General features: G+C 39.6%; 1 protein-coding gene across 2 annotated transcripts in view; it reads left to right on the top strand.

Annotated features, from left to right (window-relative positions):
* The window catches only part of tbc1d12b (TBC1 domain family, member 12b), a 90330-nt gene extending 67114 nt beyond the window's left edge, over window positions 1–23216 (top strand). For both annotated transcript variants that reach the window (XM_072557768.1, XM_072557769.1), the window contains 10 exons: window positions 3857–3939; window positions 4415–4532; window positions 4617–4723; window positions 6113–6193; window positions 7763–7857; window positions 8490–8561; window positions 10368–10496; window positions 11983–12092; window positions 12363–12621; window positions 21402–23216. In XM_072557768.1, coding sequence (XP_072413869.1) covers window positions 3857–3939; window positions 4415–4532; window positions 4617–4723; window positions 6113–6193; window positions 7763–7857; window positions 8490–8561; window positions 10368–10496; window positions 11983–12092; window positions 12363–12621; window positions 21402–21470 — 1123 coding nt within the window. In that variant the 3' untranslated portion in view covers window positions 21471–23216. The remainder of the gene's footprint in view (window positions 1–3856; window positions 3940–4414; window positions 4533–4616; window positions 4724–6112; window positions 6194–7762; window positions 7858–8489; window positions 8562–10367; window positions 10497–11982; window positions 12093–12362; window positions 12622–21401) is intronic.
* The last annotated feature ends 906 nt before the right edge of the window (window positions 23217–24122 follow it).

Raw genomic sequence — 24122 nt, 5'->3', positions numbered from 1 at the left:
TGCAACATTTCTGCATTTTCTGTAGTAGACAACTTCAGTCAATGATTATACAAAATGTACAGCTTGTTTGAAAACACTTCATACAGTGAAGTTCCCACATTTAAGTTATAAACCAGAGATGTTAAATTGAAGATGTTGAATGGCAGAATATGTACGTCATCAAGAAAAGGTGTGCTTTGCAATTTTTATTACAGCTAACAAATTAGAGACAGAGCAGCTCTAGACAAAGAAAATTAGAGTGAATGCGTTTTAAATATATTTAGCACCATTATATGCGAAATAATGTAATATTATCTATGGTGGAAGCTTCAGATATTTCACAAGATGTTTCCACTTGTGGGAATTGAGTTGTCATAAAGATAGTGTCACCAATAAATCTACCAAGGACCTCAAGGCGACAGCTTGAATTAGTGCCAGGAATTTGGAATGTTGTATAAGTGTTGTTAGAATGAATGGTATTGTTATATTAAGAGGGAGCTGGTTAATTCACAGGAGCTTTGAAGGATATATAGATGCATTGAGATGAAGCAGGGTGTGAGGATCTTGGGAAGTGTTACTGCAGATTACTTAGGTTAAATAGCTTATTTTTGTGCTGTAAATTCCATATAAAGGAAGGAAGGAAGATTGATAGGATTTGGGCCCTTTCAGCCGGGCCTGGCCCCCACTATCCATCAACACTAAAACCAAGCTACTGGCCAAAGTCATTACCAAGAGGAAACATAGCCATGAAGACCTAGCCAGCAGGAATTTGGGCCCTACCGTTTGTGCTAATCTCCCCAGGCAGTTCATGGTCTATCTGCAGGTGCTGCCTGATAGTGACTGATCTGAAGGATACAGTATATGATGGATATCTAGTCAACAGGGCAGTCATTAATTACTTGAAGGTCACAGCTTTTCCAATACCATGATGCACTACCTAAAGGTGTAAAGGCTGCAAACATTTGGGGATGCCATCAGCTTTAAGTTCTCCTCCAAGTTAAGGTTAAAAGGATATGGGCCATGTGCTGACAAATGGGACTGGATTAATTTAGAATAACTGGTTGGCAAGAATGAGTTGGACAGAAGGGTCTGTTTCCTTGCTGCATGTCTCTATGACTGTAAGTTGACAACCATATTGTTCGTTCTTAATCAAAATTCTCCTATTCCACGTACTCTCACTGTAAGAGAATACTTACCACACAGATTCAACTGTTCAAGAATGCACACCACCTCTTAAACCCACACTGGTGGGCAGTACATTATGGTCTTACCAGTCTAATCCACATCCCACCAAAAACTGCAGTGGCTGGAAAATATTGCTACCAACCTGAGCCAATCTCCTGATCTGTATGCAGCTCAATGGTACTTTCTGCAAATGATATCAAGCTTATCTTGGAGCAGCAACAAACAGATTAAACTGTTAACTGCCAAAATTTGGGAAAAATTGAATGAAACTGAAACCGCTCAAATACTTAAGTCACCAACCAAATGCTGATATGTTAATTTATAGGGGTTTGTTTAGATTTTGCTTACTGTAATATGAGAGTTAGGAAATTAACTTGATGTAAGTATATTGTGATGAAGCTGCTCCTTTGACAAGGCTATGCTATCCTTGGCTTTTTTTAACCTCGAGGCCGTAAATGACATGGACTCCAAAAAGTGTGAAGGTGAAAGGTTTTAGGGCCAATTTGGTAATAGCTAAAAGAGACTGCCTCAGGCAGACGGCTTGCAGTTTAAAAAAAATACTTGTGCAATGAAAGGGGAGTGGCCTGTTCTCCCAGCTCACCTTTACTCTGGCTTTTTTAAGCAGTAAAAGGAAGGCTGCTGGTACTCTCTCCCTGGCTTCTATTCTGTAAGAACTTTGTTTGATTTTTACCTTTTGTGACGGGGTGTTTATGGGGATTGTTGTAAGTATTCACAACAGCCTCATTAAGTTGGGATAGTCTGTTGGGTTATCGGATAGGATAAGTTATTTGGTATTCTGTTTTCTATTTGTTTTTCATTCAGTAATCTTGTAAATAAATTCTGTTTTGTTTGAAACAAAGTGGTTTGACCAGCTGATTCTCTCCTGGAATATCCACTTTACACCTGCTTGAAACAGCTAGCAAAGTTAGGGTCTAGGCTCCCTTCTTGAAATGTTTTGAGGGATATGGCCTGGTTTATAACTGTATGTATGTGTGTGTATGAATAAATAAAGTATTAATTAAACCACCAATATTGTTCAGTATGCAGCTTTTATATATTGTGGAAATTAGTCCTGTTCCAAAGGGGTGCGAGTTTCAGATACTAATTTAAAATGCAGCTCAATTGGTTACTGTTTATTTGCATCTCTCGTCATATTTGTTAATATGTGTGTCACAGTGCCAGGGGAGAAAACAATATAAATGTCCTTCAGGTAATGGATGAGCATATGAGAGAAAATGGGATTCAAACAAAAAACAAGTGGAAAGAATCAGTTAGTTAAACCAATCCAAATCTGCCATTCCTGCCATTGTCAGCTGTAAGAGTATGGCCTTACTGGGAGTTTCCCTGAACTCTTATGAAGTTGAATTGAAGTAAAATTGTTCTGAGGTGTTATCCAACTTAGTGAAATAGTGCCCAAGTGAGATTGTCAAGCCGAATGACACATGAATGCTAAGGATGTATTAAAGTAACCCTCCTATCGTGCCTAACCACTACTTCAAAAGCACAGTTTTTCAGATTGAAGCAAGAGCATAGGGAGGCATATGTGACATATGCAAATACATCCTTATTATGTGACCATGAAGTCTGGCATCTTTGGCCACACCAGAAAACTGAAGTATTAAATGAAAATAAATGTACATTTCAATCATGCACCAAGCACTAGTATATTAAATTTGAAGGCTGAAAGTTGGTTGATGCTGATTGGTCTGATAATCAAATTAATTCTTAATGAGTCATGTTCATGTTTAATGACTTTGAATTAATGTCCACATTGTAATGAAATCATTTGGTGAAAATGACTTGTATCATTTCAAGAAGTCTGTTTCTGTTTACGTATTAAAAGTTAGATGGATCAGAGATTATGTTGGAAAATAACACAAACATTATGGTTTCAAAATAGCCATTTATTAAACTAAGTTCTTAGCCAATAAATTCTCAGATTTACTTTTAACAAAAAAAGTAAAAGTACAGTAATAAAAATTGCACCACTCGTCGATTTGAGATTAAAGCCAGTTTTACTAGTTGACATCTTAATGCTAACCATAACCACTACTATTAATGTAATACTGATAAATTCCAGAAATTTAGGACCATAAATTTTCTTTAGTGATAAAAGCAGCAGCCATTGCATCTTAGAAATAAATTTAATCAATTCAAGCATGTGTATCTCAATGCTTGATAAATTTATTCTGCTGGGTTTGCTAATATTTCACCTTTTGAGATAAAATTCACAAATTAAGGGAAGTCTTTTGTGTCATTAAGTCCCTATCCAAGTTCATGTCCCAAGTGAAAGAAGATGAAAATGAAGGATTGTGCCATCTTTTAAATTAATCTTTGGAAAACATTTTGAACCACTATTACCACCCACAACAAAAATATGTCAATAACCTAGAAGTGGGAGTGCACACATTACTTTGCCTCCCTTATAAAGTTCTGGGTTTGAAACAGGTACTGTTCTAGTAAATGCTTTCATAACTTATAGCGTGTAGAGGCAAAGCCAGATTTTAGATGCCAAGGCCGGTGTTGAATTAAAAAATGTTGTATCCTGAGCAAGTTTTAAATAGCTGGCTAATAGGAATCTGAATGTATTTTGAATGGAGAAATTACTCTGTTTGCACATAGTAAAGTTTTCGTCCTAATGTTTGATATTAAAATGTCCCTCCAATATTTATCAGAAAAATTTCTGTTGCAGCCATTTACCTGCAAAGTCAGCAGAGGAGGCTCAGCGGCACAGACAAGAATACGATGAGATGGTGGCAGAGGCAAAGAAGCGAGGTACTGAGCATGATATAGTGAGATATGTGAAATAGACTGAGATTCAATCTCTACAATTAAACACTATCATGCAAAAGGAATCTTATGATTCTATCATTTACGGAGTTAACTTATTTATACTTTTTAACACTGTGTAGGGTGCCAATAATCAGTAGCTTGGAAGAATAAAATGCAAATTCAGTTCCTGAACCTAACCATATTATGCCTCATGGAGACGACAACCTTGCTGTCCTTGTGTAGGGAGAGAGCAGAAGTGGGAGATTTGAAAGAGATGGTGACTGGAAAGCGCAATCATACAGAGCTGTCTTTGCAGGCTAGCTTCAAGTTTCATCACAGATGGTCAATGATGTACAATTACAGCTCTGAAAACAAATTGTAATCCTTCAAGGGAGGAATTCAATCTAGAATTTTGCACTAATTATTTGCCACTTGTGAACAGTAATCAGTGTTCTTGGGAACTTTTAATTTGATTCAGAAATTAAAGAAGCACAACGAAGGAAAAGAATTATGAAGGAACGATTCAAACAAGAAGAGAGCATTGCTCATGCTATGATTATTTGGAATACAGATATTCTTCCCAACTGGGAGACCATGTAAGTAGGCTTTTATTGAAAAACAATACCTCTTTAATGGTGACAGTTGTGCAAGTCTAATATCCTTTTGTTTCTCCTACTTAGTCGAAATACACGGAAGGTGCGTGAATTATGGTGGCAGGGTATTCCACCAAGTGTTCGAGGGAAAGTATGGAGTTTGGCTGTTGGTAATGAACTGAATATCACTCATGGTATGTACACTCTGAATCTTTTATATAATTACTCTGCATCTTGAAAAAGAAACAAAATATATTGTACTTTCAACACAGTGTAGCAAATGTATTGTTTTGACAGCCCTCTTGTACTATCTAAGAGTATTTTGTGCATAAGTGGCTCTGGTTAGTGGATTTAAAGACAGGTGATTGACTTTGATTCCTGTTGCACTAAAGATCAGAGGTTAGACCAGGAAAAGGAACTCTTGATGGTTTTCCCCAGTAGTATCCAAGATCTGACCTCAATTATTATAATCCTACTGCCATCCCAACTGAGCTGCTCTATAACTGCAGATTATGGTTGAATTTACACCCTAATCATATGCCTCTGATTCATAGATGCAATCATTATGAATTCATTGATCTTATATAGGATATTGTTGTGCAGCATATCATAGAACCCCTATAGTGCGGTCCACCGAGTCTGCTCCGACCCTCCAAAGAGCATTCCACCTAAACCAGCACTGTGGCTAATTCATCTAGCCTGCACATCCCTGGACACTACGGGGCAATTTAGCATGGCCAATCCATCTAACCTGCAAATCTTTGAACAATGGGAGGAAACCAGAGCACCCAGAAGAAACCCACACAGACGTGGGAGAATGTGCAAACACGCAGACAATCGCCAGGAGTGGAATTGAACCCTCGTCCCAGGTGCTGTGAAGTGGCATTGCTAACCACTGAGCTACTATGTAGCGACATAATTTATCCAACAATCCAGAAGTTATCCCAGCTATACTAGATCTAATTTTAGCTTATTTCTAAGTACCACTAGTTATCCCTGTGTTAAGGGAATGAAGTTCTTTCAAACAACCAGATTTGGAAATAATTTAGCACTCCCTTCACAATATTCATGATTTGGAGATGCCGGTGTTGGGCTGGGGTGTACAAAGTTTAAAAAATCTCAATACCAGGTTATGGTCCAACAGGTTTAATTGGAAGCACACTAGCTTTCAGAGTGCTGCTCCTTCAGGTGATTCACCTGAGGAAGGAGCGCCGCTCCAAAAGCTAGTGTGCTTCCAATTAAATCCATTGGTCTATAACCTGGTATTGAGATTTTTTACCTTCACAATATTCAAACTTTTCACTGAAATGGCAAATAGAACAGCGCAAATTTTGTTTTGTATCCACGTTCCCTCATGTGACTAGCTCTTGAATTCAATAATTCTGCTGAGAAGAAAGTAAATAGGACAGCATGGCTTCCAAAAGGGGCCAGCACTGAATCACAGTGTCACACCCTGCCTGTAGAAACGGTTTTTAAAATGGTTTTGTCTGGTGCCCTGGATCTGGTTGACTCAGTCCAAAGGTGTAGAAATTAACTTGTTAAAAATTGGCCTTAATTGTTTATAGTGTGTTTCCATTTCATAGAGCTTTATGAAATCTTCCTGTCTAGAGCGAAGGAACGTTGGAAAAACTTCAATGATGTCGGATCAGAGAATGAAACTGAAGGTAAGTTAACTCCTGAAGTATCTCTTAGAAATAAATTAACAAATTGTCAATGCAGAGTAGCAAAATAGTCCTCTTTGCTGTTGTCTCCTTCCATTATTTATAGATCACCCTAAGCTGCATGCAGCAGCAGTGACGTTTATGATTTGTGGTTTGCTCTTCAAATGCTGAGTATTTTGTTTTCTTGCTTTATTAGACCTTTGATCTGCTAACATCGACCTCTTATTTCTGCTCTGGTGACCAAGTCAGACTAATCCACTTGTATTCAATTGAAAATGGTTATATTATACATGCTTGAATCTTGTTCGGGCTATCAGCTTTCACTGAAATATTTTTCAATTTGGAATAAGCATGAGAGGTCATCAATATGGTTAAAACAGTGCAAAATACAGTTTTATTTTAGAAAGTATTTCATTTAGCTTTAACTTAAGTAAAACAAATTTGAAAAAGCTTGATGAAAAGCTTGTGTAATGTTTAGAAAATTAATGAACCTTGAGCACTTCAAAAGTAACAGCTGAAATCTCTGCATGACCAGTTACAATTAATAGTTCAGTACAGCATAGTCAGGAATTATGTGCACAAATCTCGCTGATAGGTAGCTGAACACTTGGAGATTCCTCGTTAGATGTACTGAAACTAACACAGACAATATGGCTCCATGCCCTTCCATATCTCATAAGCCATTGCAAGAAAAGCTGCAATAATCAGAATATTACCAGGCCCAAGCAATTTGGATTTGAATATCGATGATGCTCCTGGATTCTACCATTTACCTTAGAACTTCTGATGGAATAGAGGCTATTGTGATTTTACTCGCAACTTCCAAGGTTGCAGTGGAGAAAATGGGAAATCATTGGAGTGAAGACTCAAGATCCGATCTTGAAAGCTGTGGATTAATCACTTAGCCTCATGATTCAGTGTAATGCAGGGGACCCAGAACCATATCATAATTTCAAATGGGTGCTACAACCACCAGCTGTCTAAAAAGGAGATTGAAATTACCTAAGGCTGGAGAATTTATCCAAACCCTGGAGTGACTTGATGGCTAAGATACTGCCCTACAACAAAAACTGCTTCTCACTCCTTGACACCCGAAACCTTAGTGAATGACCAACTTGAATGTCAGCAATGAACTTTTTAGTTTGCAAAATTAAGTACATACAGCATTTGGGCCTTTATATTTGAAGTTTGCTATCAGTGTAGGCTGGAGCATGTGCGATTTTGTTTTTTTTCTTCCTGCTATTTGAGAGAATTGTTAATGTTGCAGTCCAAGCATTTATTTCCAAATGGCAGATGCTGGAACTACGAGAAATCTCACTAAGTCAACATAAAGCTGTAACCTTGGTAAACATTTTGTTCAGCATTGTTGCCATAAGTATGAGAAGGTAATTCATACACCTGGGAAATTGTGCACATTTAGTTTGTATTATGCATGTACTCAATCAAGGAGCTTCCAAAGTTCATTTGGAAAAAGACCATCACAAAAAACTCAATTCTCTTGTCAGTTAAGACAATGTAAACTTCAGTTGACATTGCACCTTTCAGAAATGATTTGTTTCTGTTGGTTTCCAGAATCTGGAGCATCAAGGGCTGATCGAGAGGCCAGTCTTGAACTGATAAAGCTGGACATATCCCGTACATTCCCTTCACTCTACATTTTCCAAAAGGTTTGTAATTATACTAAGTATTCACAAATCAAAAGAGCAGTCAAAGTTTTAATCATGGCTGTTGTAACACAGAAAAAGGCCATTTGGCCCTTCAAATTGTTGCCAGAATTTTTGTCAAAATAACCATCCAGGCCTTGCTCATCTTTTTTGTTTGCTTTCTAAGCTGTACGTTATTCTTGTTAGGTTAAAATATTAAACTAAGCCTTACATATTTGTAGCTTCCAAAAGACCAAGTTGACTGGATTTTCTTTTAACATTATAACAAAATACCAATCAGTTTCTTGTAGATCTGTACAGAAATAATTGACTACCTTTCAGGTAAAGCAGAAAGGTGAGGGAGTGGAGGAGGAATAATGGAATAGAAGAACATGAATTGTTCAATGTATTCTCTCTCTTTCTGCAAAATCCTTGCAGTTAGTTTGGCGGTGTCAATGCCTGCAGATGAATAGGACACCGGGTGAGGTTACTGTAAGAAATTTAATTCTGTGATCGTGGTGTGAATCAACCATTAGGATGTGTAGTATCAGTCAGTTTCAGGGAGGGCAGGTGGGGAAATATTACAATGAAAAATGTGTATTTTTCTGTAATTTATGTTGTTAAGACTTGAATGCCCTCCTGTATTGTATTCAAAGGGTGGACCATATCACGATCTTTTGCATAGTGTCCTTGGAGCATATACCTGCTACAGGCCTGATGTGGGATATGTAAGTACTTAATCTTTTGTGATTGTTATTTGCAATCAAAATTTTACAAGTAGTGTTCCTATGTGCTAGAATTGTTTTAGTGAACCACTTATATTGGTATGCATATATTTTATATTTTGAGGGCAAATGCAGGCATGAAGGTGATACTTGTAAAGCAGCTTTTACAGGATTGAAATTCAGAAATAGTGCAAAGATTTTGATATTTTTGGTCTGTTGTCCACATGCGTTATAGTCCCATGGGTTTTGTATCCTGCCAGTACACAAGTTAGAGATTTATTGTTTAGCCTGCAATGTGTACAGAGGCACTAACTACCTGCTGTATGTGGTCCCAGTCTGCTGCTTTATAAACTAACCTTGTAGTCTGAAGTTGACTCACATCTGCTTGTATAATATTTTTACAAAGGGATTCTATCAATACTTTCCTCTTGACGTGGAAAGTAGATATTGTAAACTTGAATGAATTCTTTTAATGTTTTAAAATGCAAAACATTTTGGGGCGGGGGGGAATGGCTGATAGTTGTTACTTTCTATCCTGAGAGCATTGGGCCTTTGTAATAATATAGGACTGGAATCATGTGTAGGCTTATCCTGGAAGTGTAGGTTCCTTCTCTAAAGGGCATTACATTAATCTAGCTTTTTTTTTTGGTGAATTGTTTCCAGTGCTAATCCACAAATCACCATGATTATTGAATAGAGTTTGATCATTTCGAGTTGGACGCAAACTCACCATGTTTGAGTTGCCAGTGCAATAGTGTAACTATATAGTTGTCACCTTGCCATATCTTGACGAACATTATGATGAAACTAACCTGTTGATAAGTCAAAAAACTGATTCATTTTGAATGACAATAAGTAGCACTTCAAGCAACAATTTCAGTAAGAAAACAACACTCCAGACTATCCTTAGGTGCAGGTGAAGTATTCAGTTTTTAATTTTATTTCTTCAGGTCAGTTGCATCTAAATTTCCAAATAAACCAAGATTTGCCATTAAAGCATTTGTTAAACTTGTCTGACCCTGGAAATAGCTTTGTAATAATCAATATAGTCAAAGAGTCATCAAGATGCACAGCACGGAAACAGACCCTTTGGTCCAACTCGTCCATGCTGACCAGATATCCCAACATAATCTAGACTCATTTGCCAGCACTTGGCCCTTATCCATCTAAACCCTTCCTATTCATATGCCCATCCAGATGCCTTTTAAATGTTGCAATTGTACCAACCTCCTCCACTTCCTCTGGCAGCTCATTCCATACACACACCACCCTCCGTGTCAAAAAGTTGCCGCTTAGATTCTCTTTAGATCCTGCCCCTCTCACTCTAAACAATTGCCCTCTGGTTCTGGACTCCCCCACCCCAGGGAAAAGAGACTTTTTCTATTTATCCTATCCATGCTCCTCATTACTTTATAAACCTATATGAGGTCACCCCTCTGCCTCAGACACTCCAGAGAAAACCGCCTCAGCCTATTTAGCCTCTCCCTGTAGCTCAAATCTTCCAACCCTCCAATCCTTGTAAATCTTTTCTGAACCCTTTTAAGTCTCAAAGGAGCTGAAATATTCCCGCCCTCCAATCTGTTACTCTAGTTGCGTTTCCTAAAGGTTAACGAAAACAGATTCTTGGCTCCCTGTTGCTGGAACAGATTTTTAAAAAAAAGTTTAAAGGGGCAATGCAGGTGATAAAATCTGTAAAAAGGACGTGGTGACTGTGGATGAAATTCTGCATGCTTGGATTCAGCACTGTTCAGCCAGATCATAATTTCATTTGAACAAATCAGTCAATTATAACCATGCCATTTCCTGCAGGTCCAAGGAATGTCTTTCGTTGCTGCAGTGCTCATCCTCAATTTGGAAGAAGCAGATGCGTTTATAGCCTTTGCCAACCTATTAAACAAACCTTGTCAGCTGGCATTTTTCCGTGTGGATCATAGCATGGTAAAGTTATTGTACAGTGCAGATATTTGGAACATGTTGTTTCTATTGTATGTGGGAGGGCTAATGCCACCTAAAATCAGTGGAGCTACTGACAATAGAATTAGGTTTGTTTCACGATATACTATAGGAAAAATGACTGTTTAAGCCATAAATCTTAATAGTCTGATGTATGTTTGGCTAAGTTTAAATGGCAAATTATGCATTAGTGCCTATTCCTTCCGTGAAAAGTTTACACTCCTGTTTGTCCATTTCAACGATACAGGAAATATCTTAAAATAGTCAGTGTGTGAGTCCAGAGAAATCAGACAGCACTAGTTTGTGATTCAGATGAATTTAGTACAATACAGTACTTCAAAAAGAATTGCCTGTTTAAAAAAAAACAAGCACTCACTCCTCTGAGTCAAAAAATTGTGCATTTATTTTTCTGCTCCTGCTCCCTCCATGAGGGAAAAGAAATCATCTTGCTACTTAATCCCACTGACATGATTGAGGATGCATGGTCTGGGAAAATCCACCTACAAACACATCACCATCTATTCCATAACACAACATGTGTTGAACATCACTCAAATATGAATGTATTCACCATCTTCCTTTTTAAAAAAAAAACAGCTATTATGTGGAGGATAGGTTGATATTGATTGCAGCAAACACTAATTTAAAAAATGTGAGGAAATAATCTTCAACCTGAAGGAATATGATCTCCTTGAGGACTAGTAAGTAAGCATGACACCATTGTAGTAATGACCCATTAGAATCTGTAAACTCACCTAATTCCTTGTTTATCTTTATGTTAGCAGCTGTTAAACTACTACAAAAATGAGGGCTGTGTAATGACCTTCAACCCTGGGCAAGTGGGAGTCGATCTGTTTTTCTTTTGCTATTTCTTGATCTCCCCTTGGAATTTGACTTTGTGCTTCAAGTGAGATTATAGTGGATTTGACTATAATCCTTCCAACAAGTCAAATAACATGGCATACTTGTGTGTGTTCCAATACAAATTGGGCAGGACAACATTTTCATAGAGATACATCAGAGGGTGAGCATTTTCCTTGGCAGGAGGAGAAAAACTGGAGAAAAAATCGAAATTATATTCCAGGGAACATTTGTAACTGAATCATGTTGCCGTTCTTTTCCAGTGTGAAATCTGTTCACTTAATGAAATGGACTGCCCACTGGGATTTCAATATGTCATACGGTAACTGCTTAGATGAATTCATCATCACGATGAACCTAGTAGCCAGTGTTCTTATGTATGTTTTCTAATATCTGTCTTGTTGGAATCATCCCAATCTTAATATAATTGTAATTAAAAGCGAAATACAGAGAAACATTCAGACCTTGCTTAATGCAAGCTAACTGAGTTATTCTCTTTGAGAGAGATCATTTTCAAAAGCTTGTTTATTATGGCAAATTATAAAATTGTTTGAAAGATGTTTTAAAAATGTCTACAACTTTAAATACTTTTAAAAAATACTCTTCTCAGATGCTGAAATATTTTGCATCATTTGAAGTGTTTTTTGAAGAAAATCTTCCAAAACTCTTTTCACATTTCATGAAAAATAATTTGACTCCAGATATCTACCTTATAGACTGGTAAGTGCAGTGTTCATATCTTTGCATTTTAAATTTCCAGTAATAATAATGCAGTTAAGAGTTAGGGTGTAGTAAATATGCTAACAAATAGATTTCCAGTGTAAGAGTTTAACCCTTTAAAATAGTTGAGTGAATCTGACAAGTTAGATTTCATTTCTTACATGAATGTGTACACAATTTGAAATGCATAGAAGAAGTCTCATTATACATTTAAGAATTGTGACTACAGCCATTGTATTCATTTCGATTATTGTGCTCTTTAAATTGTAGGATATTTACACTATATAGTAAGTCACTGCCTCTGGATCTAGCTTGTCGAGTCTGGGATGTATTTTGCCGTGATGGCGAAGAGTTTCTTTTTCGGACAGCATTAGGCATCCTCAAATTGTATGAGGACATTTTAGTGCAAATGGACTTTATTCATATAGCTCAATTCCTTACCAAACTGCCTGAAGACATCACATCAGAAAAACTTTTTGCTTGCATCACTACTGTTCAAATGCACAGCAGCAACAAAAAATGGACACAGGTGAGGAAATGCATAGTTAAGGAATAGAATATTAAGTTTAAAACTATTACTGGCATAGAATGTATTATTAATGTGGAAAATGTTTGAAATGTAAAGGTGTACAGTTAACAGCAACACAGGCTTTATGTCTCACCAATTAAGTCACTTATAACAAACTACAAGAGCGAAGCTTGAACAATTAATTTACATATACTTGAGCACGAGTTGTTTGTCCTTTGAAATATAAATTCGTTCTCTCTATGGATCAGACACTAAAGATTTTATTTGTAGTGACATCTATTTTGTTCTTGCTTCACTTGTGATGAATATTAGTGGGACAACTTCGATCACTTTTATGTTCCTTAAGGCTTTGTTATCTGTAATATTTATTTGATCTTTTGATATTGTTTAGACTCCTTTTTACTTCTGTTCAATTGATTGAAGAAGGTGATGAAATTTCATTTGTTATATGATGAGTTAATTGCCACAAATAGAAATAAGTCGATATGGTAGCATTAGCGATACTTGGTTGCAAGGTGACCAAGGCTCCAAACTGAATATTCAAGAATATTTGGTTTTGTGAAAAATAGCATGGATATGCCATTCACTGGAGTTGAGAATGAGAGGTGACCTTATCGAAATATAAGATTTTAAGGGTAAACGCAAAGAGGATGTTTCCCTTCCTGGGGGAATCTGGAATTGGCACAATTTCAGAAGAAAAATTTAAGACTGAGTTGGAATTTCTTCTCTGCAAGTCATTAGTATTTGGAGTTCTTTTTCTTCTTGCTGATCAATGTGGTTGGGTAATTGTTGTTGTGGTTATGTTGGCCGAGCTGGGAATTAGTGTTGCAGACGTTTCGTCCCCTGTCTAGGTGACATCCTCAGTGCTTGGGAGCCTCCTGTGAAGCACTTCTGTGATGTATCCTCCGGCATTTATAGTGATTTGTATCTGCCGCTTCCGGTTGTCAGTTCCAGCTGTCTGCTGCAGTAGCTGGTATATTGGTCCAGGTCACTGTGCTTATTGATTTGAATCTGTGGATGAATGCCACGCCTCTCGGAATTCCCTGGCTGTTCTGTTTGGCTTGTCCTATAATAGTAGTGTTGTCCCAGTCGAACTCATGTTGCTTGTCGTCTGAGTGTGTGGCTACTAAGGATAGCTGGTCGTGTCGTTTCGTGGCTAGTTGGTGTTCATGGATGCGGATCATTAGCTGTCTTCCTGTTTGTCCTATGTCGTGTTTTGTGCAGTCCTTGCATGGGATTTTGTACACTACATTGGTTTTGCTCATGCTGGGTATCGGGTCCTTCGTCCTGGTGAGTTGTTTTCTGACAGTGGCTGTTGGTTTGTGTGCTGTTATGAGTCCTAGTGGTCGCAGTAGTCTGGCTGTCAGTTCGGAAATGCTCCTGATGTATGATAGTGTGGCTAGTCCTTTGGGTTGCGGCATGTCCTCGTTCCGTTGTCTTTCCATTAGGCATCTGTTGATGAAATTGCGGGGGTATCCGTTTTTGGCGAATACCTTGTATAGGTGTTCTTCTTCCTCTTTTTTTTTTACAGTTCTGGTGTACTGCAGTGTGTTGTGGCCCTTTTGAATAGTGTCTTGATGCAACTTCTTTTGTGTGTGTTGGGGTGGTTGCTTTCATAGTTCATGCCGCAACCCAAAGGACTAGCCACACTACCATACATCAGGAGCATTTCTGAACTGACAGCCAGACTACTGCGACCACTAGGACTCATAACAGCACACAAACCAACAGCCACTCTCTGACAACAACTCACCAGGACGAAGGACCCGGTACGCAACACGAGCAAAAACAATGTAGAGTACAAAATCCCATGCAAGGACTGCACAAAACATTACATAGGACAAACAGGAAGACAGCTAACGATCCGCATCCATGAACACCAACCAGCCACGAAACGACACGACCAGCTATCCTTAGTAGCCACACATTCCAATGACAAGCAACATGAGTTCGACTGGGACAACGCTACTATTATAGGACAAGCCAAACACAGAACAACCAGGCAATTCCTAGAGGCGTGGCATTCATCCACAGATTCAATCAATAAGCACATTGACCTGGACCAAGATACCAGCCACTACAGCAGACAGCTGGAACTGACAACCGGAAGCGGCAGATACAAACCACTACAAATGCCGGAGGAAACATCACAGAAGCGCTTCACAGGAGGCTCCCAAGCACTGAGGATGTCACCTAGACAGGGGACGAAACGTCTGCAACACAAATTTCCAGCTCGGCGAAGAGAACCACGACAACGAGCACCCGAGCTACAAATCTTCTCACAAACTTTGGGTAATTGTATATATTTCAAGGCTGAGTTTAACAGACATTAAGGTCACATCAGATCAGTCAAATCTCTTTGACTGCAGGAACAAGCTAAATGCCTAATCCTACTCCTATTTCTTAGGTTCATGTGTTTCATAACGTGTTCAATACCGGACTTCAGTCCAAATAAAGGAGATATTAGGATAAATAAACAGACCATAGTCAAAGAAATGGTTCCTATGAGGTGTTGTCAAGGAGGGGAGAGGAGCTTAGAATTTCTCAGTTGAAATTCCAGAGCTTAGTTGTGACAATACTATGGCTTGAGAGAAGTATTTTGTCCTCTTTTGATATGAAGAATGGTTGAGAGAGGTGTAGACCAGTCTGCTCCAAAGCCATAAAGTAAACAGCTTGTGAGGCCTTGAGTTTTTAAACAAATGTTGGAACAGTAGAAGTAGCCTGAATAGGTGGAGTCAAACGCCCATGAGAGCAGGTTTGTTTTTAGTTTTAGCCTTCAGTAGCAGTTGGGAAGCTAGATGAAGAAACTCCTATTCCTCCCTCCCCTTAGAGCTAAAAGTGGGGTCCTCCTGCTAGAGTTGCACATTAGACAATCTATTTTACTAAATCAGTGGTGCTGGAAGGGCACAGCAGTTCAGACAGCATCCAAGGAGCTTCAAAATTGACGTTTCGGGCAAAAGCCCTTCATCAGGAATAAAGGCAGTGAGCCTGAAGCGTGGAGAGATAAGCTAGAGGAGGGTGGGGGTGGGGACAAAGTAGCCCCCCCACCCTCCTCTAGCTTATCTCTCCACGCTTCAGGCTCACTGCCTTTATTCCTGATGAAGGGCTTTTGCCCGAATCATCAATTTTGAAGCTCCTTGGATGCTGCCTGAACTACTGTGCTCTTCCAGCACCACTAATCCAGAATCTGGTTTCCAGCATCTGCAGTTATTGTTTTTACCTAATCTATTTTATTGACTTTGCCTTTGCCAAGGATGTGTTATGGGATGTTACTATATTGAAACAGTTATTTAGTAGTTCATATATACATTATTTAATGTTTTGACTGTAACAATCAGACCAATTATTTTATTTTTGTCTGTATTTTATTTATAGCGTGTGAATAAAGTATGTTTTGTTTTAGTTTGACCAGTTGAATTTCAGAATGCCTTACACTTATCTTTACATAATAAGAAGTTAGATTCTAGGCTGTTTTCATATATTGAAGGGATTTGGTCTGGTCCATAAGAGTGCAGGACAGCTGGAAAGCATGTTCACCAATAGTGGCTGAAAGACCACCCTTTTGTGGATAAGGGACTAGAGTTGAAAGAATGCAGAGTTCTTAGTTGTAGACGGTGTGGGGATAGACAGCAGGTCATAGACGATTCTAAGCACTAATAATAAAATTGAAATATCGGTGGGTCATGGATGCTGAATGCAGATGAAGATATGGCTTCCAGAGTTTTGGATGAGCCCAATTTTATGGATGTTGAAAGATGGGTTGATAGAACATAGAACATTAGAACAATACAGCACAGAACAGGCCCTTCGGCCCACGATGTTGTGCCGAACTTCTAACCTAGATTAAGCACCCATCCATGTACCTATCCAAATGCCGCTTAAAGGTCGCCAATGATTTTGACTCTACCACTCCCACGGGCAGTGCATTCCATGCCCCCACCACTCTCTGGGTAAAGAACCCACCCCTGACATCTCCCCTATACCTTCCACCCTTCACCTTAAATTTGTCCCCTTGTAACACTCTGTTGTACCCGGGGAAAAAGTTTCTGACTGTCGACTCTATCTATTCCTCTGATCATCTTATAAACCTCTATCAAGTCACCCCTCATCCTTCGCCATTCCAACGAGAAAAGGCCGAGAACTCTCAACCTATCCTTGTACGACCTACTCTCCATTCTAGGCAACATCCTGGTAAATCTTCTCTGCACCCTCTCCAAAGCTTCCACATCTTTCCTAAAGTGAGGCGACCAGAACTGCACACAGTACTCCAACTGTGGCCTAACCAAAGTCCTGTACAGCTGCAACATCACTTCACGACTCTTGAATTCAATCCCTCTGCTAATGAACGATAATACTCCATAGGCCTTCTTACAAACTCTATCCACCTGAGTGGCAACCTTCAAAGATCTATGTACATAGACCCCAAGATCCCTCTGTTCCTCCACCTGACTAAGAACCCTACCATTAACCCTGTATTCCGCATTCTTATTTGTTCTTCCAAAATGGACAACCTCACACTTGGCAGGGTTGAACTCCATCTGCCACTCCTCAGCCCAGCTCTGCATCATATCTAAGTCCCTCTGCAGCCGACAACAGCCCTCCTCACTGTCCACAACTCCACCTATCTTCGTATCATCTGCAAATTTACTGACCCACCCTTCGACTCCCTCATCTAAGTCATTAATAAAAATTACAAACAGCAGAGGACCCAGAACTTATCCCTGCGGAACTCCACTTGTAACTGGGCTCCAGGCTGAATATTTACCATCTACCACCACTCTCTGCCTTCGACCGGTTAGCCAGTTTTCTATCCAATTGGCCAAATTTCCCTCTATCCCATGCCTCCTGACTTTCTGCATAAGCCTACCATGGGGAACCTTATCAAATGCCTTACTAAAATCCATGTACACTACATCCACTGCTCTACCCTCATCCACATGCTTGGTCACCTCCTCGAAGAATTCAATAAGACTTGTAAGGCAAGACCTACCCTTCACAAATCCGTGCTGGCTGTCCCTAATCAAGCAGTGTCTTTCCAGATACTCGTAAATCCTATCCCTCAGTACCCTTTCCATTACTTTGCCTATCACAGAAGTAAGACTAACTGGCCTGTAATTCCCGGGGTTATCCCTATTCCCTTCTTTGAACAGGGGCACAACATTCGCTACTCTCCAGTCCCCTGGTACCACCCCCGTTGCCAGTGAAGACGAGAAGATCATTGCCAACGGTACTGCAATTTCCTCTCTTGCTTCCCACATAATCCTAGGATATATCCCGTCAGGCCCGGGGGACTTGTCTATCCTCAAGTTGTTCAAAATGTCCAACACATCTTCCTTCCTAACAGGTATCTCTTCTAGCTTATCAGTCCGTTTCACACTCTCCTCTTCAACAATACGGTCCCTCGTTCGTAAATACTGAAGAGAAGTACTTGTTCAAGACCTCTCCTATCTCTTCCGACTCAATACACAGTCTCCCACTACTGTCCTTGATCGGACCTACCCTCGTTCTCGTCATTCTCAGGTTTCTCACATACGCATAGAATGCCTTGGGGTTATCCTTGATCCTATCCGCCAAGGATTTTTCATGCCCTCTCTTAGCTCTCCTAATCCCTTTCTTCAGGTCCCTTCTGGCTATCCTGTATCCCTCCACTGCTCTGTCTGAACCCTGTTTCCTCAACCTTATGTAAGCCTCCTTCTTCCTCTTTACTAGACATTCAACCTCCCTCGTCAACCAAGGCTCCCTCACACGACCACTTCTTTCCTGCCTGATCGGTACATACATATCAAGGACACGTCGTATCTGCTCCTTGAAAAAGTTCCACATTTCCACCACATCCTTCCCTGACAGCCTATGCTCCCAACGTATGCTCCTCAAATCCTGTCTTACAGCATCGTAATTTCCCTTCCCCCAATTGTAAAATCTTCCTTGTTGTGCGCACCTATCTCTCTCCATAACCAAGGTGAAAGTCACAGAATTGTGGTCACCATCACCAAAATGTTCACCCACTAACAAGCCCACCACTTGTCCTGGTTCATTACCGAGTACCAAATCCAATATGGCCTCCCCTCTGGTTGGACACTCTACATACTGCGTTAGAAAAGCTTCCTGGACACACTGCACAAACACCGCCCCATCCAATCTACTTGATCTAAAGAGCTTCCAATCAATATTTGGGAAGTTGAAGTCGCCCATGACTACGACCCTGTGGCTTCTGCACCTTTCCAAAATCTGTTTCCCAATCTGTTTCTCCACATCTCTGCTGCTATTGGGGGGCCTATAATAAACACCCAACAAGGTGACTGCACCTTTCCTATTTCTGACTTCAGCCCATACTACCTCCAGAGGCAGATCCCCCTCAAACTTCCTTTCTGCAGCCGTTATACCATTTCTAATTAGCAATGCCACCCCCCCTCCTTTTTTACAACCCTCCCTAATCTTACTGAAACATCTGTAACCAGGAACCTCCAACAGCCATTCCTGTCCCTCATCTATCCATGTTTCCGTGATGGCCACAACATCATAGTCCCAGGTACCGATCCACGCCTTAAGCTCACCCACCTTATTTCTGATACTCCTTGTGTTGAAGTATACGCACTTGAGCCCATCTCTGTGTCCGCAAGTAGTCCCTGTCAGTGCTACCTTCTCCACAGCCTCCCTACAGTCTTGGGCATCCTGACACACAGCTAGCTTACTTGCTGGACTACAAGTCCGGATCCCATCCCCCTGCCAAATTAGTTTAAACCCCCCCGAAGAGTGCTAGCAAACCTACCCCCCAAGATATTGGTGCCCTTCTGGTTCAGGTGCAACCCGTCCTGTTTATACAGGTCCCACCTTCCCCAGAATGCAGTCCAATTGTCCAAATATTGGAAGCCCTCCCTCCTACATCATCCTTGCAGCCACGTGTTCAACTGCACTCTCTCCCTATTCTTTGCCTCTCTGTCACGTGGCACCGGCAACAACCCAGAGATGACGACTCAGGCTGGAAGCTAAAAGCTAGGACAGACAAACTCCTTGAGCTCTTGAATGACCTCCCCACCCCTCTTCCTACCTATGTCATTGGTGCCAATGTGTACCACGACTTCTGGCTGCACACCCTCCCCCTTAAGGATTCTGAAGACACGGTCCGAGACGTCTCGGACCCTAGCACCCGGGAGGCAACAAACCATCCAAGAGTCTCGCCCCTGTCCACAGAACCGCCTGTCCGTCCCTCTAACTAGAGAGTCCCCAATAACTAGCGCTCTCCTCTTCTCCCCCTTTCCCTTCTGAGTCTCAGAGCCACAGACCCCTTCACTGCAGCTTACACCTGCAAGGCTGTCCCCCCCAACAGTTTCCAAAGCTGTATACTTATTTTTTAGGGGAACGACCACAGGGGATCCCTGCACTGCCTGCTTCTTCCCCTTCCCACCTCTAACTGTTGCCCAGCTACCTCTGTTCTCCGGCGTAACTATGTCCCTGTAGCTTCTATCAATCACCCTCTCAGCCTCTCGAATAATCCTCAGCTCATCCAGCTCCAGTTCCAGTTCCCTAACTCGTTCGGTGAGGATCAGGATCTGACTGCATTTCCTGCAGACGAAGTCGGCAGGAGTATCGGTGGTCACCCCTACCTCAAACATCCTGCAGGAGGAACATTCCACCGCCTGCGCTGCCATGACTGTACACTTTGTCTCCAAAAACAAGAACACTGAGTCAATAACTCCTGATAGTCAGGAGTGCAATATAGTTAAGTCTGGAGTAATAAGAGCATGGGTGAAAGTTTCAGCAATATTTCAATTGGCCTAACAGAGGTAAAGAAGGATATTACAATGTGGTGTACATCTTGGTGATGGAAAAAGTATGGACTTGGAAGCTATGCATTTCTATCATCCAGTTCTGTTCTATGAGCATTGTTCAAAGGTATTAATTCAGATTCTCCTTCTATTGATGCCTGATCAGTGTTTTATGCATTTTATTTTGTTTTCCTTTCAGAAATCTGTTATATTCAATACTTTTTTGTTCTAACAGTACTGGTTGTGGATAAAGATAATTTTATCATGTAAAATATTATTTAACTGGAAATTTATTGGTATCAGTGAGTGTTTAATTTGTAAACAAAACTTTTTTATCAACACCTCCCATCAAAGGAATTAGATTGTGGTTGGTCAGGATAAATCAGAACAATTGTTTTTACTTCAACTATAATGTAAAGTCAAAAACAAATTTGGTGAGGAAAATGGTCTTGCAGTTGACTCTGGCTGCTGAAAGCACAAATAATCCTGTCTTGGTTAGTCCTGGAATACTAACTTGAAAATTAGAAATTATTTTTGCTCATGATGCAAGTGAAAGAACATTCCAAAATCCAAAGGGAGAGCACCTCTGGGAAATCTGCATTTCAGTTATCCTCCTGTAGTCATGGGAGAGTTTAAAGCCGCAAGGGGGAAAAGATATATGAAGCTCTGCTGACTGAGGTTTGGGGTGATGCAAAGTTTTGAAATGCAATCATTAGTAATGGATTAAGTAGTAACAACTTTTGTGCTAATCTGGTGAAGGTGTTGTAGCTGTGCATAATACATCTAGGGTAATTTCTAGCATTGGTATATGTTTCTCATTAAGTTCACAATTGTGTCTTGAGTTTGCTGGATTTGGATTGTAGAAAAAGTTTTACCGTCTGTTTTGAGTCCTTCATAATTACTGATGCTATTAATACTGCAGTGCACCTGTCTTCAGATTAATTTGAATATCAGATTGAGGAGTTTTGGGTCATTTGTGAACAAAGTCTCATTTTTTTCTTTTATAATCCACAGGTGTTTGCTTCACTGATGAAGGAAAATAAGGAAGTTGAGAAAAATCACTGTCCTGCCTTGAAAAGTTAATATTCCTTTGTGAACATTGACTGCCCCAACATCAGATGAGCTGGAATTTGTTGGAGTTAATTGTGTAGCAATACTTTATGGAAATTTCTTCAGTGCATCTCCTTAAAGTGGATGTCTGTTGGAGGTAAAGGACTGAATATTGTTGGACTGCGAATGACCCAAAGATCTGTCTATCTTATCCCTGTTAATGGGAAAAGTATTATGGTGCAGTTGATCCTTTCGTGGCTTATGTCCAACAAAATGAAATGTTTACACTAGTGTCAGTATTAAAGGAAAAATTGAGTCCTGTGCAAAGTAATTCATTTAGCAGATTGAAAACTGATAGTAATATTTCTGAGCACTTAGAGACCAATCACCTTGCTGTACCGTGTTTATGGTACACAAAGTACCTCCTGAAGCCAGCTGATTCCCAGAAACTACCTAATATGGACCAAATGGATTTTGAATTTTTTTTTTCTCCATTGTGTGTAGCGTTTTAGTGATAGTCTTATTTGGGAAGTAGCTGGTTTTTACTCTTTAATGTGGTTATTTTACTTTCTAAGATTTTGAAGTAAAAGGACAAAGCTGAGAGAACATCAAAAGCAGTAATGTCCTACTTTACAGAACCACAAGTTCTGTAAACAGCCTGCAAGTTCTTGGGGTTGAAATATTTCACAGCGTCCTCTTTAATATTTTCAAGCATTTTCTGTTTCTTGTAAACCTGAGAAAGATCTTTTATATTCAATTACTGAACTGTGGCATTTTCTATTCAACTACTGAATTGTACTATGAATATTTTTATTGACCTTTGTTTCAGTAATTAGCTGCTTTTCTGGTGCTTTCAACAATGGAACTAGGGATGTTGTATCATTTCCAGGCCTGCAGGGTGGTCAACAAACAGATGGTAGAATGTCAAAATTAAACTTCTAAATATTGTACTATGACAGTTAAAAGTCAGTATCTCTCAGCTGATGAAGGCTTTATGATTGTCCTCAGACAGGTGCTGTGGGCTTGACTTTCATAACTGTGTATGTTTTATGATGTGCAATATATATAAAAAAACTCCAAAATGGCATAGTGCTTTGCACAAGTCTTGGAATGTAACCATGATAACATTCAGTAACTTTTATTTCAAATCAGGTGATGAAAACTGCTGACAGCTACAAGCTGTAGCAATGTATACATTGCTCAGATCTCTTGTCTGCTCACAATGGGGGGAAAGAAAGTGAGATTATTTGTCAGTAATCACAAAAGGGCAGAGGGCTAATTATCAGGCTTTTTTCTAACCTGACTTGTAATTTCTGCAATGAATTTGGTGACATATTTGTGTAAATTTAATATTTGTTTTGTGTGCAAATTGCAAAGTATACTTTCTTACACTTCTGTTTTTTTATTTGAAAGACTTTGTACTTTATTTTCTTGTATTCTTAAATAAACAGTCCCTGTAGAATTCATCTTATTGGAGTATAAATGAAATGTGTAGGAATTTTTACCTTCTAATTTGTTTTAAAGTTTCTTAAAGGAAATGGCATGTTACGTAAATAGTGTACTACAGATTGAGTGCAAAATATTTTGAATTATACATTTTTTATTTATATATCCTTTCAGTTAAATGAAATTCTTATTTTGCTTTCTATTGTACAGATTTTCATACTGACTACAGATGTAATGTATATGAAAACTAATTGTAAATAGAAGGAAACAGTCCACAGCCTAATACCACTAGATTCCAGTTTCAGATGTAAATAAAGTATGAAGTCAAGTGCCTTCAAATGTGTGCTTTTTCAGTTTTACATAACTTTCGCATAACTAACGCCATTTTGATGGGTCATCAACCTGAAATGTTAGCTGTTTTTCTTTCCACAGATGTTGCTTGACTTCAGTTTTTGCAGCATTTTTTGTTTGTGTTTCAAATATCTAGCGTTCATAACACTTCACATTATTTTCAGTCTGGTCTCCAAAACTTGATCTCTATTAGGACATTTAGCATCTTGTGGCTAACTGTTCAATAGGAGTTCCTGAGACATAATTTTTTTTTTGAAAAGTTGTCATCAATTTTGTTTTTTTTTTAAGGTCACATAGAAGTCTGGAATATTACATCACTGTCAACCCAGAGTGTCATAGAGCTGCATTCTGAGAGAAGTGGTGGTTTAACCTGAGGGTGGTCACACCTCTGCTAAGGTTGGGAAGTCTGGATTATCATGGTCACCTTAGCCAGCGGGGAATTGAACACAAGCTGTAGTACATTCTGCTTTGCAAACCAACCGTCCAGCCAACTGAGCTTTGTGCCAATCAGTCCTGTGTCTACTTAGAAAGTCAAACCAGACTAGAATAATGAAATCTCTTGTGTGGAAAGATGCCTTTTCAGTCTAGCGGGTCTGCACCGACCCTCCAAAGAGCATCCCACCAAACCCAGCTCCTTACCCTATCCCATAACCCTGTTTTTATTATGGCTAATATGAGCCTCCACATCCCTGATCATTACAGGACAATTTAACGTCTGATCTATCTCACCTACACATCTCTTGGACTATAGGAGGAAACTAGAGCACCTGGCAGAAATTTATGTAGGCATGTCGAGAACATGCAAACGCCATGCAGACATTAGGCCGTTAGGCCCAGATATAAATTATTACTGCAGTCAGTGATCATCTTTGTGCTGACAACACTTCT

This window comes from Chiloscyllium punctatum, chromosome 38, assembly GCF_047496795.1.
Source record: "Chiloscyllium punctatum isolate Juve2018m chromosome 38, sChiPun1.3, whole genome shotgun sequence".
Taxonomy (NCBI): domain Eukaryota; kingdom Metazoa; phylum Chordata; class Chondrichthyes; order Orectolobiformes; family Hemiscylliidae; genus Chiloscyllium; species Chiloscyllium punctatum.
Note: the sequence above shows the minus strand (reverse complement) of the source record. Positions and strands in the feature narration are given on the sequence as shown.